General features: G+C 39.2%; 1 protein-coding gene across 9 annotated transcripts in view; it reads left to right on the forward strand.

Moving 5' to 3' along the window:
• LOC136766734 (amyloid beta precursor protein binding family B member 2) overlaps positions 1–15,100 on the forward strand; it is a 129,336-nt gene that overhangs the window by 83,078 nt on the left and 31,158 nt on the right. For all 9 annotated transcript variants that reach the window (XM_066720492.1, XM_066720497.1, XM_066720494.1 and 6 more), the window contains one exon: positions 3,900–4,027. In XM_066720492.1, coding sequence (XP_066576589.1) covers positions 3,900–4,027 — 128 coding nt within the window. The remainder of the gene's footprint in view (positions 1–3,899; positions 4,028–15,100) is intronic.

Consider the following 15,100-nt stretch of genomic DNA (forward strand, 5'->3'; position numbering starts at 1 on the left):
TAATATAAAACACAATATGACTTTAATATTAATATTGACATATAAAAAACACTGCTGCTGGGTAACACGTTCGAAACAAAATCCAATTCGTTCAATCAATGGAATCATGCTGAATATTGACTAGAAATATTGATTATACACATTTTTATCATGGATTAAAGATTGTGTTTTTTTTCCTCGGGACTCCTATTTACTGCAGATAAGTTGTGTTAGTGATGCAATATTAGGCCAGTCTCCTTGTCTATTAATTCTTCCCTTCTTACCCAAACCTCCCTGCAGGGTTAACACATTTTCTCACACAGTGTGTTCTGGTTTCGTATTGCTAACTTATTTTCCGTGGAGCTCAAATTGAAGTAATTCTGTTCCTGACCTAATACACCTGCAGGTCTCCGGAGGTGAAAAGCTTAATGCCTGAGTGAATTAACCTACCTCTGTACTGTTGACCGTCAAAGTCATCAAATTCAGCAGACTGAAGGAAGGAGGAGGATCAGAAGATAGTTGAATGCTAGTCTAAATAAGATTTTTTTTTTGATGTCTTTATCCTTTTTTAAGTTGCATAGTTGTTTGTGTTGAGCTTCAATGCAATAACTTCCCAGGTGTTCTACAGCTACCTTTCATCCTGTGTATAGTCTTTTATAAGGGTCATGAGGCATTTTTTGGAAGAATAGAAAGCAAGAATAAACACCCATTAAAATCCACCAATTTGCAGTACATTTTATGTCTTCTTTTACTAGAGCGCTGCTTCTTGTTACTAGTGTTCTGATGTTCATGGGCATTTGGATAGATGCTCAGAATGAGACTGGTGCATTAGAGAAACACCTTGATGAATGAGGCTGTTAGTCTAATTGGCCTAATTTTCCTGTTCAGACAGCAAACATTGCATCTTGTGAAACTTAGCGTTGTTAAGTATGAAGGAGAGGAAAATGCCAAGAACAAAGAAAACAAAATGGACAAAAAGGAAATGTATGTTTTTTTTTAGTTTTTTTTTTTAGCTCTTGGTCTGTTGGTTACCAGGGAGAGGTTCCAGCATTGCTCGCCCAATTGGATGAAAATCAGTAATGTAATGTAGAATATTTGGCAGGGCCCTTTAGAATACATTTGAGGCCCCGGCGTGTCTTCCTTTTGGCAAAACAGGTGACCTATTTAAAAAAAAAAAAAAAAATGGCAGCCTTTTTCATATTGCATCCCCAGAACTCCCATCATTCAGACGAGCAGCCTCTTTCTATTATTAAAGCACGGTATCAAATTAGACTGGCTTCGATAATTCACTCCCCCAGATTACTTCAGTTAGGTGTTCACATGCCCTCCCATTAGCACAGGCCCTCATTAATGCAACTAGTCAGTGTGTACAACGAGTGGGGATAATAACCCAATTAAATATTGCTCCGTTTGCTGCACTCGCGGAATAATACAAAGCATTTGTCCAGGAGGTAAAAGCATTGCTGCCCAAACTTTGATAAACGATGCAATACAGGACGCAGCGGTGCAGCGAGTTACAGTTGTAATTACAGCAGTATCTCTGACTGTCTGACAGCGGTATTCGCTCCCAGTCGACACTGGAGGAATCGTGTAGTCCTCGGTGCTGGACCTTTACTCTCATTATCCATTCTGAACCCTGCCCCCTAGTGGGTGGGCTGTTAATTACACACTCAAGCCAAACACTCATCAACAACGCTCAGGTGATTGTGGAATCGGTTACCTGCTTCCCCTCTGTGCAGGTTATCTCTCAAGCACCCCAGCGTGAATAATCCATTTGAATAATGATTCCACTCTTTACAGACCAAAACCCCTGCTATCCCTGATATGTATTGTCAAGATAAAAAAAAAAAATACAAAATAATAATAATAATAATAATAATAATAATAATAACCTAGTTGCTATTTTCTTCATTTTAATCTTCTGGATTCCCAGTTCAGCTATATGCCTCTGACAAGCCACAACTATTTTAAGAATCTGAAAATATATTATGCCTTTTTGTTTTTAAAGCACCTCTGTCTGACTTTGTTGAAGATGTTAATACTGTTATATCCTGTAGTCCAATCACTTTCACTTTCGGAAGATATTACTTCTACTTCGAGTTACCGCAGGCAGTGAGAGGAACAGTGTCAGAGACAGAAAGTTTAGCGAGACAAAAGGGAATACGAAAGGCAGAAGAGGGTGGCAAAAAAAAAAAACAACCAGCCTATGAGGTTCAATAACCTTTTTCAGACTGGGCTGTTCTGTCAATGATTCCCAGTGGGGTCTCTGTCATTACTGGTACAAGATGATTTTCCTCCCTCAGTTTCCTCTCCAGGAAGGATTAAGGAAAGCACAGACCCGTACTGGCTGCATGTTTTTTAATGCGTGATCAGATTGACTGAGTGGCTTGGTCGGGGAGTATGCAGGCTTTTTTAGAACAAATCTTGGGAAGTGGCATTTGCACAGAGCAGCAGTGTAGTAAATCACAGGATGTGCAGGTATGCACTGGAGCTTACCGAAATGAATTCCCTCCACTGCCTCTGCTAGTCATATTGTCATATTGTTACATTGTTATTGTTGGTTTTATTGTTGTTGCTGTAGTACTGTGTATGCATCCATGGTTCGTTGGTAGTTTGTTTTAGGATCTTTGTTTTGTCTTTGTTTTTTGGGATGGATGTTATTGGTCAACTCTTATGTATGCCTACAGTTTGTAATCCCTTGGAACTACATTTCATGACGACAGAGTGTAATTTGATCATTCCTATTTCCATGTGCATAAAATATTAATATATGTGAATAATTATGTTTCTGTTGACTGTGTCATTTTATAATTGTTTGAATGAGTGAAGTTGAAGGTATTTTCTTTTCAGAACACATTCAGAGGAAAGGGCAAGCCTTGAGTACCAATCAAGCCCAGTCTTTGACTTGTTCGAAACTGTTAGTGTGTTCACTGAAGCCGTAATACTATTGAAGTAAACGGAAGAATAGATTGCTGCTTTCCTAACCATTTGATGTGGCTGACACATTTCATGGTTAGGGCTCCTCAGATAAGCAGCGTTTAGGTTGAGGATGGGAAAATCTGAGCCAGGTCTGGTATCATTATCTTGTAGTCATTTTGCCCTTTACTCAATCTTAGATGTGACGGCTTGTGCTCCTAAATACAGTCTTCTAGATGCCCGCTGCAATCTTCTTGCTATAAATTTGTCCTCAGGGTAGACGCTCATCTCTGCAAAAATGACAGTGGGGGCCTTGACCCAATTTATCTTGATATGTTGATTTAAGCCGTTCTGACGTCAGTGGTGCAATTGTAATTTGGCAGCAGGTTATCTTGACAACACCTTGAATGTTACCTTTTACTTGGTAAAACTGTAGTACTTAACCTATATGATAATGCAGGTTTACATTGATGCGGGGGGGGAGCACAGGAGAGTTGGAGTGTCATCACCCAGATGGCCTGAAACAGCATCACATGGGAGATGTCAATGCAGCCAGTGCCAGCCAGCATTTATAGAAACTGAAAGGCTGTGTCTAATACAACATGGCAGGATGCATGAAGGAGGAATGCAAACAAACTTCATTTCATTTTTTCTTCTTGGGAAAATAACAAAACCAGATAGGAAATGTAAATGATCAGAAATGAAAGCCCAGAATCCGTGAAAACATTGACATACACATGACAGTGGCAAATTCCAAAGCTATGACTTGGTGGTGACCTTGTTTTTGGCAAGTTCAACAGGCAGGTGGAAAAAGAAACCTGCCGTCAAGTGACACGTTTTGAATTAGTGATTGGCCACTCAGTTCAAGCTCTTTATCAAAGTGTGGAGAGTGTTAAGCATTCTAGCGGCCTATTTTCACCCTAAACTTGACCTGGATGACCTTATGATGTGGGCTGATGATGCAGGGCTTTCCTAATTAATCATTTTGTTTGCGTTCTTTGAAGGGCAAGGACATGTATCTGATCTTGGAAAACAATATGCTGAACCTGGTGGACCCTATGGACCGCAGCATCCTCCACTCCCAGCCCATCGTCAGCATCCGGGTGTGGGGCGTGGGGAGAGACAACGGCAGGTGAGAGCTGGGGCGCGAACACACGCGCTTGGAATACTCTTTCAAGAGCACTCACTCATTCTTGTAACCTGGCAATGTTTCTACTGTTCCATATTTTGCAAAATGTCTGTTCTTTTTCATGCCATAAAATGATTTGAAATTCGAAGACGACTTTTCCCGATTCATAAATGTGCTTATATCTCTCAACGAACATCCTTCTGTGTGAAATCTGACATAGGAGGGGTTTTCTCCAGGCATGACGAAAGTGTGTTCCGTCGATTGTCATGCAGAACACTCTGTTTCCATGCTGAGACCGACACACGTTTATTATGTGTGTGTATGTATTTATATGCTAAATAGGTTCTGCAGATTAGAGGTTGCTATCCCAAGGCAATTATGTAGATATAATTACGAGTAAAATTCCAGTTCTAGTTAATTTCCGCTGTTCTGCTTTAATTTGGATTCGAAATAAATTGAAAGGAAGTATGCTGTTATACTGCCGAAAGAAAAGGGGAAAAGAAAAAACAGCAGCAAAAAAACATGATAAATGTTGCAGCACATGTTAGGAATTGATTGTGTTCATTAAACCTCCTTTTCCTTTTGGCATCCTCAGATGTTGTGAATGAAATGTAATGGCTAGTACATTGTTTGCTTTTGTTAAAAGGGTTAAGGGATTTTCATGTTTTTTTACAGAAGCACAGCGGGGAAACATATCTGCACGCCAAGGGAATCTGGCTTTTTTTTTTTTTTTCTGATCTCTTGCACTTATCAGCATTTGTTTATTTCAGCGGACTGGTTCAGTTGATTTATTTTCATTTTCTCAGAAGGAGCCGCCGTTCCATCTTGGCTTGTGGCGGTGGCGGTGTATGAAATTTAAAGCGAGGACAGAAAAAGGCTTTCATCTTAAGAGAGAGCAAGAAAAAGAAAAAAAGTCGCAGTTTTTAGGGCATTGTCAGATCATGGGGTGTTGCTAATGTGATCTTAATATTATGCATCTGCGTGATGGAGTTACATTGTCGAATGATTCCAGGAGATGCTCTCACCCCTGCCTGATTCATGCTATTGACAATTTCAATACAAAACAAAAACCAAAATTAATATATTGACTGTGGAGACAGAGGAGGAGGCGGTGTTCTAAATTATTGACTCTGAAGAGCCTTCGGGCTGGGTCCCTTATGCCCAGCCACTACATGGGAAGTGCCTCTCCTCATTACATCAGTGAGATCCTTCAGACTCCCTCAGAGACATGAGGCAATATGTGGATACACACAAAGTGATGAGAAGTTCATTTGACAAAGGCTAACCTCACTGATACGAGTGCGTATGTCTGCAGATTCTGTTTACAGCCAGCCAGATCAGGCTTTTTTCACATGGTCATCTTAATGAGCGTGCCAGTCAAGTACCACTGCACGACCACTGCACGACCGGGCCAGACACTTGATTCCTGCCTGCCCCCGAGACAGCATACAAAGTCTGGCTCTTAGTACGTGCTTTCATAAGTCCCCCTCAGTCACCATTTGAGGATTCCTGTCCATTAAAATATGATGTATTTATTTATTACTGAAGTAAAGCAATACATTTGGTTATTTTTGTTGAATTATGTAAGAACCCACTGATGTCTTGAACTCGGTTTCACATTTATAGGTTTTAAAATGTTCATTGATTCACCGAGAATCTACCACCCTTTAAAAGGTTGCTGAAAGTTAATTTTGAATAAGTGCTCAAGCATTTAATACTGTTATTTGAGATTCAACAGTACTGTCAGTGAGGGCTTGGTATCCATATATTATTGTTAATGGTTTGCAGTAGTATGAGGTAGGTACTCTTTAATCCAAAAGTTGGTAATCGTTCATCTGTTTTGGTCTAAACAGAACAAGCAGTCCTGCTTGACAAGTTGACAAACCAGACCATTAATTGGGTTTGTGTCCTTCAGAATTTGTTATTGGTTAAGATGCAGGTTTACAGTATTTACTTAAAAGTATAGGAACTGGGGCCAGTTGGCGTTTCGTAATGGTATTCTACTGTGACTCTCCCTCAAAGGTAATTGAGCAACTTTCCAATTTACGAAAGCTTTATCGCTCAACTTAAAGACTTTAAACACCTCTCCTGTCTCAAACTGTGCAGGATTTACGGGGCCAGGTGGCAACCCTAATTGGGTATCTAGTTACTGGCTAAAGCGATGTCCTGAAGAGGTTCTGTGCTTTCTCTCCCTGAAGCCGCGTCCAGCATCCAGAGCTAGACTTGGCATTTAAAAAACTGCCTTTCGTAGCTGCTGAAACTGTCAGTCAGCTCAGCTAATTAATGCAATGAAGGTCTCTTTCCTCATGTCTAACTTTTCACATTGCTTCCAAAAGAAAAAAAAACAAAAACCTTTAAATGTTTTGGAAATGACTCAAATGGTATGGTTTTATGAAAAGAGGGGAGCTGAGGCACATCGTTAATTAATATATCCTTGAATTCCTGTTGATCATCCATTAAAATTAGGATTTTGATTCCAAATAATACAATAGTAGGCAATTTTTCAGTGACTTATCTGATTGCTACATTGTAAATAAGCCATAGCTAGTTTCTTTTGTCCCTTTTAAAGCAATTTGGAATTAGAACAAAATGTTTTCCTCTTCGTCGTCTTCCTCTTCCTCTTATTATTGCAAACAATAAAAAGGTTTTTTCATAAGAAAGACTGTTCATTGCCTTCTAGCTCACATTCCTACAGTGAGTAATAATACGAGTATAAATTGTGAGAGCAGGCAATAAACACAATTTAATATGAAAAGAAAAGTTATGAAGGGAAGACTAAGCCGGAGATGTGTTTTAAAGTATAAGTGACAAATCACCTGGCAGAAGCAGCCACTTCAGAAGGGAATTAAAAATAGCAAGAAGTGTGTCTGTTTTGATATCTCCAGACAGAGACTTTTATGCTGTTCATGTAGCCAAGCTAAATGAGTTAGACAGCAGTAAGACACGGCGCCCAGGAGACCAGTGCAGTGCACAATTCGGAGTTCAGGATGCCTCCGACTGGGCAGCTTCCACAGAACAAAGCCACAGAACACAAACGATCGGAGAGCCGTAAAATAGTTACTTTCTGATTCCTCTGTTGGATTCATTCTCCACGGTATGCCCTGACTGGATTACTTTTAAAGTTCAAGGCACACAGCCCCCTTTTCAGAAGTGTTACAACCAAACTGTATGCTATCAACAGTGGTACCCTATCCCCTGTGCATCCTGTGCATGAAATGTGTTCACGGAAACATTTTAAAATAAAAAGAAGCTCATGTTTTGCATCTCAAAGAAGGTAATGTCAAAGTTCTAATGCAGTGGGCTTTATTAGTTTTCCTCGGCAGCATTTGACTACTGTAGAATTAGGTATTCGGTTATTTTAATGCTTGGCGATTCATTTCCACAAGCACTTACCAGTATCTTTTTAATTGGTCTATATTTACATTTATTTATTTACCCTTTGCTGACATTACATAACCCTTCCCCAGACTTCACCTTGACTAGTAACGCTTCATTGGCTATTCCTGCACACTGAACTATGGCAGCAGCATTGTGCAGAATGGGGAAAACTAGACATGTCAATGCTCACATTTTGCCTAGAGATAGAAGGGTGGTTATGGTCCAGCTAAATGTTTAAATAATTAATTGTGTAGAATAAAATGTTTTTTTTTTCTTTTTTTTAAGAATAAATAAATTCAATCCGGGGCATGACAAGGTGGTGTGGAGGGCTGTATTATTTAAGACTTTTGTAGAATGTATTCCTATCACACATTCACTAATCTATACAAGTCCCAGGCCACAATAATCTAACACTGCCTATTCAAACACTGCGGGAGGGAAAGAAGAAAATAAAGTCTTCACATCACCTGGCATTTCCATTTAGACACTGTTTGGGGACCAAGTGAGCATCCTTCATAACAGAATCATATCAGGGTTTTTAACATTGAGTTTGTCTCCATTGTCCGTTTTGAAATTTCCTTTTGGGTGGTGTCCAGTTTTGATTGTAACTAATTAATGGTTTAGTATATTTTTTAAAGCAATTTCCCTTTAACAATTTCCTGCATGTTCAGTAATTTACACGAGATTAGGCTGGTCTGTCGTGAATTGTGCACCGACCATGGTATTCCCCTGAAGAAGCAAAGCTGTGATTTGTTCTAAATTTGGTTACAGAAGCACAAATCCTTCTTTCCTGCAACACGTGCTTCAGTTTCCTCTGTTACAGTGGAGCACAAATTGTTTTATCATCTTAAGTGATTTTATGCTGTAGATGTCCCTAACATAAATGTGGATGTTTTGCAGCTGAAACACTTCACATTTATTTGTTCATATTCATTCTTCAGTTTCTGCAGTTTGTTTTCTTTCTGAAAGGTTGTTCTGAAAGTTCTGACCATTATAAAGAAGGAAACACCAAAGACCTTTGCTATATATATTTAATATATGATGATTTGAAAGTGTTGTGCTCCTTAATTATACTTCATCTGTTCCAGGTAAACAAAATATATATATATATATATGAAATAGATATATTAATTTAAGCATAGTATTGACCACCCTTCTGTCTAAAAAGTGGGAATCTATCTGATGGAGTAATTCAGGGTTGGATGAAAAAAGTACAAAATATTCCTACGAGGACACTGGATTCTGATTGCCTACCACATTATTATTTTCCATCTTCCTGTATCAAAAACTAGGCTTAAGGCTGATGTGCTGTAGCTGTTGCAGATCTAATGATGTTCATAATTGGTAGTGAGTTACAATTGTGTGTTTGTCAGTTAAAATGAGGAAGTCTGAGTCATTCTGTCAGAGTTTTTCCTTGTTGACTCCCTCTTCTGAGGGCCAGTGTTCAGTGACTGTTTCCTGTATTCTGCAGTGCCAGGTTAGATAGTGGCATTAGTGCTCAGTTCAGGTGGGATCACAGCATGTCCTTCAAATTGCTAAGGTTAACAAAACAGTCACACACTGGTAGAAATAAAGAAGTCTGAGTCTAAAAAGTGTCTGATGGCAAGTTACTGGATCAGAGGGGCTCATGGGAGGATTCAGTGTTCACTGGCAAGTTGACAAAACATCCTGTTTCCAATCAGCAAACTGTAGTTCTTTTTTTCTGAAAGACTTCATCGTTTTAGTTAAACAAGATGTCTCTCTGATTTGAGATTGCTTGCTCACATCAGTCCTCTAAACATTAACTGTGTCATAATATACAATGGTGTATATGTTAAAGCTGATTGAGGGTATTAAGGGTCTTATTAGCTTGTAAATTGCAAAGTTTAAATTTGATCACTTTCAAATGTGTTCGCACTCATGAACACCATTTACCCTCGGTTTGTCTTTATCCTTATTGCATTCCATATTATGCTGGATTTGGTTCATTAATGCATATGCTTTTAATACTTCTTTTAGCACTTTGTTCCTTGTCTGTATGTTTCAGTTTTGAATTGTCAAAAGTTGCTTTCATCTCCCATTTTTTAAACAAAATTCCAGTTGTATGATCAAAGACTGCTATTTTTATCGTAGACTACATTTCATATGCATATTTTAGCGTGTCAGAAACGATAAGCAGTCATGTTCCCATTCTAGCTAATGCACAGGAATTATCCCTTTCATCTTCACTGGAGTTCTGTTTGCCAAGATCCACATTTCAGAGTTTATTTGGCTTATTTGATGATAAATAAGTAAATCAGTAAGTCAATGCACAAAATAAATAGCTTCATTGCATTGATTTGGGGGTGATAATCTTGCCTCCATTGTTTATCGTGACAGTGGTTGTAGTGGCCTCACAATCCAGTTTCTATGGAAAAAGACACTTTTGCATATGGGTGAACAGCATGACGATTTGTATGAATGTCTCTTTTAGGCCGTCTTGCCAGGTTGCTCGTGTTTTTTTTCATGGTGCAGCTAATTGGCTTTTGCTAAACTAAAAGTGGCACACCCCTGACCTGCATCCTACAGATATTTTAGACCAGGACAACACTCCTCAGAGTAGATAAAAGTTGCAGCTAACTCTCCCACAGTAATGGGAAAATGGACCATTGAGATGCACCCTCACGTACACACACTATCATAAATATCACATGACAAGTCTCTTTCCCTGCATCAGTAGTTCATTCCCATAGCGCCACCACCACACTCCCTCTTGCTTAAACTCCCTTGAACAAAATCCCTCTCCACCTTTACAGTGGCTCCTTGGCTCCTCCCACCATGGGGAGGTGGTCTGATGGCATCGTCCTCATGGCCAGGCTGTCGTTCACTCAGCCAAGAGGGTGAAAAACAAAATAACTCCATTACTTCAATAACTACTTCTTCCACAAACTTCTATAGAGGGTTGTCTGAAATATATATAGATTGGTTAGATATACAATGAGAACTCCTTCAGATGATGAAATAGTCAGAATTCATGATGTGCTATTTGATTTTAAAGTCCTGTTGGAATAAAAGATTGATGAAATAATGAGATCTGACGATGAAAGTTTAATTCTCTAATATGCTGGCTATGCAGCCACAGGCGGATGGGTCTTCTTTGTAAGCGGGGAGGATTCTTTTATGCTCTTTTTGTGTGGTCTCTTATCATGCTCCTGCAAATTAATTTGCCTTTCATGGTACTGAGCAATAAAAGTGATGCGCTTTATTGATTTAAGATAGACTTCTGATGTTGGAGGAAGTCAAATACCATGATTCACTCTTCTTAGGAGATCCGTAAGGGCTTTGATGGAGTGGAAAGGACATGGGCTCATTCCTGTCATGCGACATGAGTTATTAACCCAGAGGAAAGGAAAGAGGTAAATGATGAAGGGGAGACCTGATTGAAAAATAAAACTCCACATCAGCTTTATTGCAAAATGTTCATTTGTACCTCTAGAAGTACAGTTTGTATGTCATCTAGAACCTGCTTATTTCAAGAGTCTTGCTTGGATGTAATACTCACTTCTGTACATTAGAGGGAGGTTTTGTTAGTGCCATTCTCAAAGGGACTGGTCCACAGCCTCAGGGTAAAGTTAGTGCTACATTTCAGCTGCGTCCCTGGAGAATGTGATGCATTACAGGAGCGTCTGGGATCACAAATGCATTATTTTTCATGATTTATTTTTCGTGTGAAAGCCAGAAACACAGAAAATGCCACTAGACCCACTTTGTCATAATGATAGATCCACACACATCAAAATGGACAGTGCATCAACAGTCTGACCCGTCTTTAACTGAGTAGTCATGGTGACATCAGTTATTATGTAAAACTGGAGGCATAGTCTCAAAGATGGCATTTGAGTGTTTAGTCAATATGTCTTGTAAAACAAACAGTTTGTATCTAGAACGGAGTGGAGGCTGATGCCAAGCTGCATATGTTATGGGGCTTAAAGTGTATGAGCTCATTATGGTGACGTAATCCCTCGTTGAACTTGGTGGGATGTTCAAACTCCCTGCATCAGGGGATTGCACTTTTGGCGTAGTTGGTTTTTTGCTTTGCTGGTGGGGAGGTGTGGCACTGGGATGGTAGTTTGGATCTGAGTGGGGGCTCTGACCAAACAGGCTCTACATATATCCCCTTAATAAAAAAGTAAACTAGGTGGACAGCTTCTCGTCGGTGTGTAATTGAGTGGCCAGGTTCCTGCAGAAATGAAGGTCATTTACTGACGGTCAGACTGTAGTTCTTCTTGACAAAAGTCCTTGCAGAAGGTCATCTGCAGCTTAACACTTTGTCAACAACCACGACAGTTTTGCTAAATATGCATTATCAGATCCTCCTTTTTTTGTGTGTGTCCGGAGCTTAAATCAAGAGAATGCCTTTCCTGAAGCTTGTGATGAATTATGTTGAACTATCATTGGGATAAAAAAATAAAGGCATATATTTCATGAAACGTGTACTTGAATTAACTTTCTCTGGCAATCCTTTCCTCTTTGCCAGATCAGAACAGAACAGATTATAATGACCATTGGATATTTGAAGCCATTTCAGTGCTTCTGTTAATTATAGGAGGCATATAAGCCTCAAGTGTTTGTAACAGACAGTCATTTGAACGATAGTGCTTTTTTTGTTTGTTTTCATCCCTTGTTCAGTGAAAGCATGTTTATTTTAGATAAGTAATGCCTCCATCCTTGTCAGCCTCCCCTGTCCTCCAGGTTGTTACATACTGTAGAGATGTCTCAATGTAAGAAGCAGTTATGTAAGGAACCACAGTAATGAGCTTTAATTGGATTATGGAGCGGAGATAGATCCTGCAGGAAAGAACTATGAATATAGTGTTATATGTGAGCAAGAAGACATGATGGGTTGTGTTTCAAACATAGCTAGAGATATTGGCTTACTGTCCTTTGGCACTTATCTCATTGTTGAATGCTTACAGGATATTAAATAGTATTAAATAACTACAGTTCAATATGAAAACCATAAAAATTTAAAAGCAACCATTGTGGGGTTGACCAGTTTTAGGGTGCAGATGTAGGATCCATGAAAAGTTCGCTTTTTCTCTGACACTTCTGTGTAGTGTGGTAGCTGGTGGCCAGTTCAAAGCAGCTTTGATTGTTTCGTGTACGTGGCTAGCTTGCATCTAATAGATTAAAAATGTAGCTTGAAAAAAAATCTTGGAGATGTAATGAGTTGTTAGAGCAGCAGAGACTTCATGCTTCTTGTATAAAACATTTATACAGCCAGACAGGTATATTTTGTGTTTAGTGGTAGTACAATCATAATTTCCACTTTTGACATTTTGTACGATGGCAACCTACTATATTGAGTCACTCTGCACTGGATGTGATTTGTATGTTGTGGGACTGCAGTGTTCCACTACTAGTGCCTGGGCTGCTGTCTCCAAAGGGGCTTTCCAATGCAGTCTTTCCTCCAAGTAGTTGATCTACCTTCCTCACAAAGCCAAGTAGATCCACAAAGTAGACACAAAGTACTGCTGTAGAAAACTGCATGAGGGTAAAACGTCACCTGAATCACCAGGAACAAAAATGCACTGTGCAGTCAGACCTTTAATTCAACCCTGACCACATTTCATATAGGTTGAGCAAATTAAACTCAACCAGCTGATACCTGATTGAACACTGCATTCAGTGCCCATTTTTGGCTAAATTACAAAGCTGGTGATAGGAATACAGCACTAGAAAAATGAATGTAAATGGACCAAACATTAGTGTAAAAATGTAATATGTATGCTGCAAATGGAGCTGGAATCATCTTGTTAAATTCACCAAATTGTATATTTTAGTAATTCAGCTAATCAGCATAATTTGCAAGGGGTAATTAAAGAAAAGGCCTGAAAAATATAATATTTTAAAAGGGAGAATAACCGGGGGGGAATGTAAATCTGTATTGTTGAGTAGATCTCCCAGTTTACCAGCACCATAAATAATAACCATGTATAACTATAATATATTTGACACTATCTCCAAATACATCTAGGATTAAAATGTAGGTATTACAGTCAAAGTAAAACACCCACTTTACCTGTCAATACAGATGTAATTTATAGAAGTTTAATTAAAGTGTTTGATCAGTTTGTTTGTTGTCTTTTTTTCCCACCATAGTCCACTGCCTGTCTCTTTCGCTTTCTCAATCAATTCTGTTTCATTTCTGCACAACCCTCATTTTGAATCTACAGGGTCACTCTCTCATTTCGGATTAAGAGGCAATATCAGATCAATTGAGGAGAATAACGCATGCCATAACAAATTTGTCTGTCCTTATTGGGCGGGACGTGCAAAACGTGTGTATTCAGCAGCACTGAACACAAGACCCTCTTGTTATTGGCCATTTGAAATAGATGGCAAAACTGCTTATTTGTTACCGATTCATATTATTGTTTCGAGGGGGAGGACAAAGTTAATTGTGAGTCCTTTCCCTTTTTAATTAAAGATTGCCTATTGGGTGTGGAAATTGGAATTGTTTGTCAACTGGGGAGCACAGGGCCGCACTAGTGAGTGCTTTTTTCCTGAAGGCAGGGTATTATCTGGGAGTTGTGTGTGAAGGGTGTTATTGGTTTGTCAGTGTGTGTGTGTGTGTGTAGCTGCCTCTGCACAGCACTAATCCAAACCTAGCGTTAAGAAACAGTCTTTACTTAAGCAGTTCCAGTTGAAGTGGTACTTATTTACCAGGCAACCAACAGAGTGTGTAGAAAGAGGATCACAAGGTGCTCTCATCGGATCAGCATTGTAAGGTCCACTCTGTCATTCCTGCTCGGACGCAGTTGTCTCTGGGAGCTGTGTGTTGTATCATCATCAGCTCCGCGCCAGAGAAATTCCACTTTTATCTGTGGTGCTTCAGCAGCCTCTTTATAGTTTGGTTTAGTCTGTTAATTCATGTCTGTCTTGTTTTACACTCAGTGTCTGCATTCCCTGTGCTGCTGTTCCTCATTAGAGGGTTTGTGACTCAGTCTTCAGATAAGTTGCATGGACGTTTTTTCCCTGTTGTGGAATGTATTATTTTTGCTTTTAAACTCCTTTTTTTAAATGAAAATTGTTCTCTGCAGATAACGACCAAATTCTAACACTGGCAAGTATGAGATACCAAGATTAAAACCATTTGCCTGTGCTCGCCATTATGGGGCACTTTAAATAAACTAGGAATACTAAACACTGCAAAAATTATATTGGAAATATCAACAAGAAAAGATAACAATGTGCTAAATGTATGCAGAATGCAGAAATAACTGAGCTTGCCATGATTCATTAATCAATCAAGTGTTAATTAATTCCCTAAATGTCTGCATTTAAAGTTTCTTAAAATAAAATGCCTTTTCAGCCACACTACTTTTGTTTGATGCATGTGGGTCTGCTGTTTTACTACTCCAAAGTCATCCCAATGCTCCAGTTTTGTCAAATATAATATCTGGCATGTATTTTTTTTCTTCTCAACAATTTATTTTCTTACCACAACCTCAGTATATATTTTATTCCTCTTTTATCACATCTGTCGTGCTTTATTCACTTCCTGAATTCTTCACTTTTAAAAGTGATTGGCTAAAGAGGAGTATGTTTGGTTCTATACGCACAAATACGCGCACACACTCATTGGGATCAGCATGGAAGAGTCAGAGATTTAAATAGCCCCCTCTTCTGTGGCGGTTAGTGCTGTTCCATGTGTGAAGGGGGAGAGCAAGGAGGAAG

The sequence above is a fragment of the Amia ocellicauda genome, chromosome 13 (assembly GCF_036373705.1).
Source record: "Amia ocellicauda isolate fAmiCal2 chromosome 13, fAmiCal2.hap1, whole genome shotgun sequence".
NCBI classification, from domain to species: Eukaryota; Metazoa; Chordata; class Actinopteri; order Amiiformes; family Amiidae; genus Amia; species Amia ocellicauda.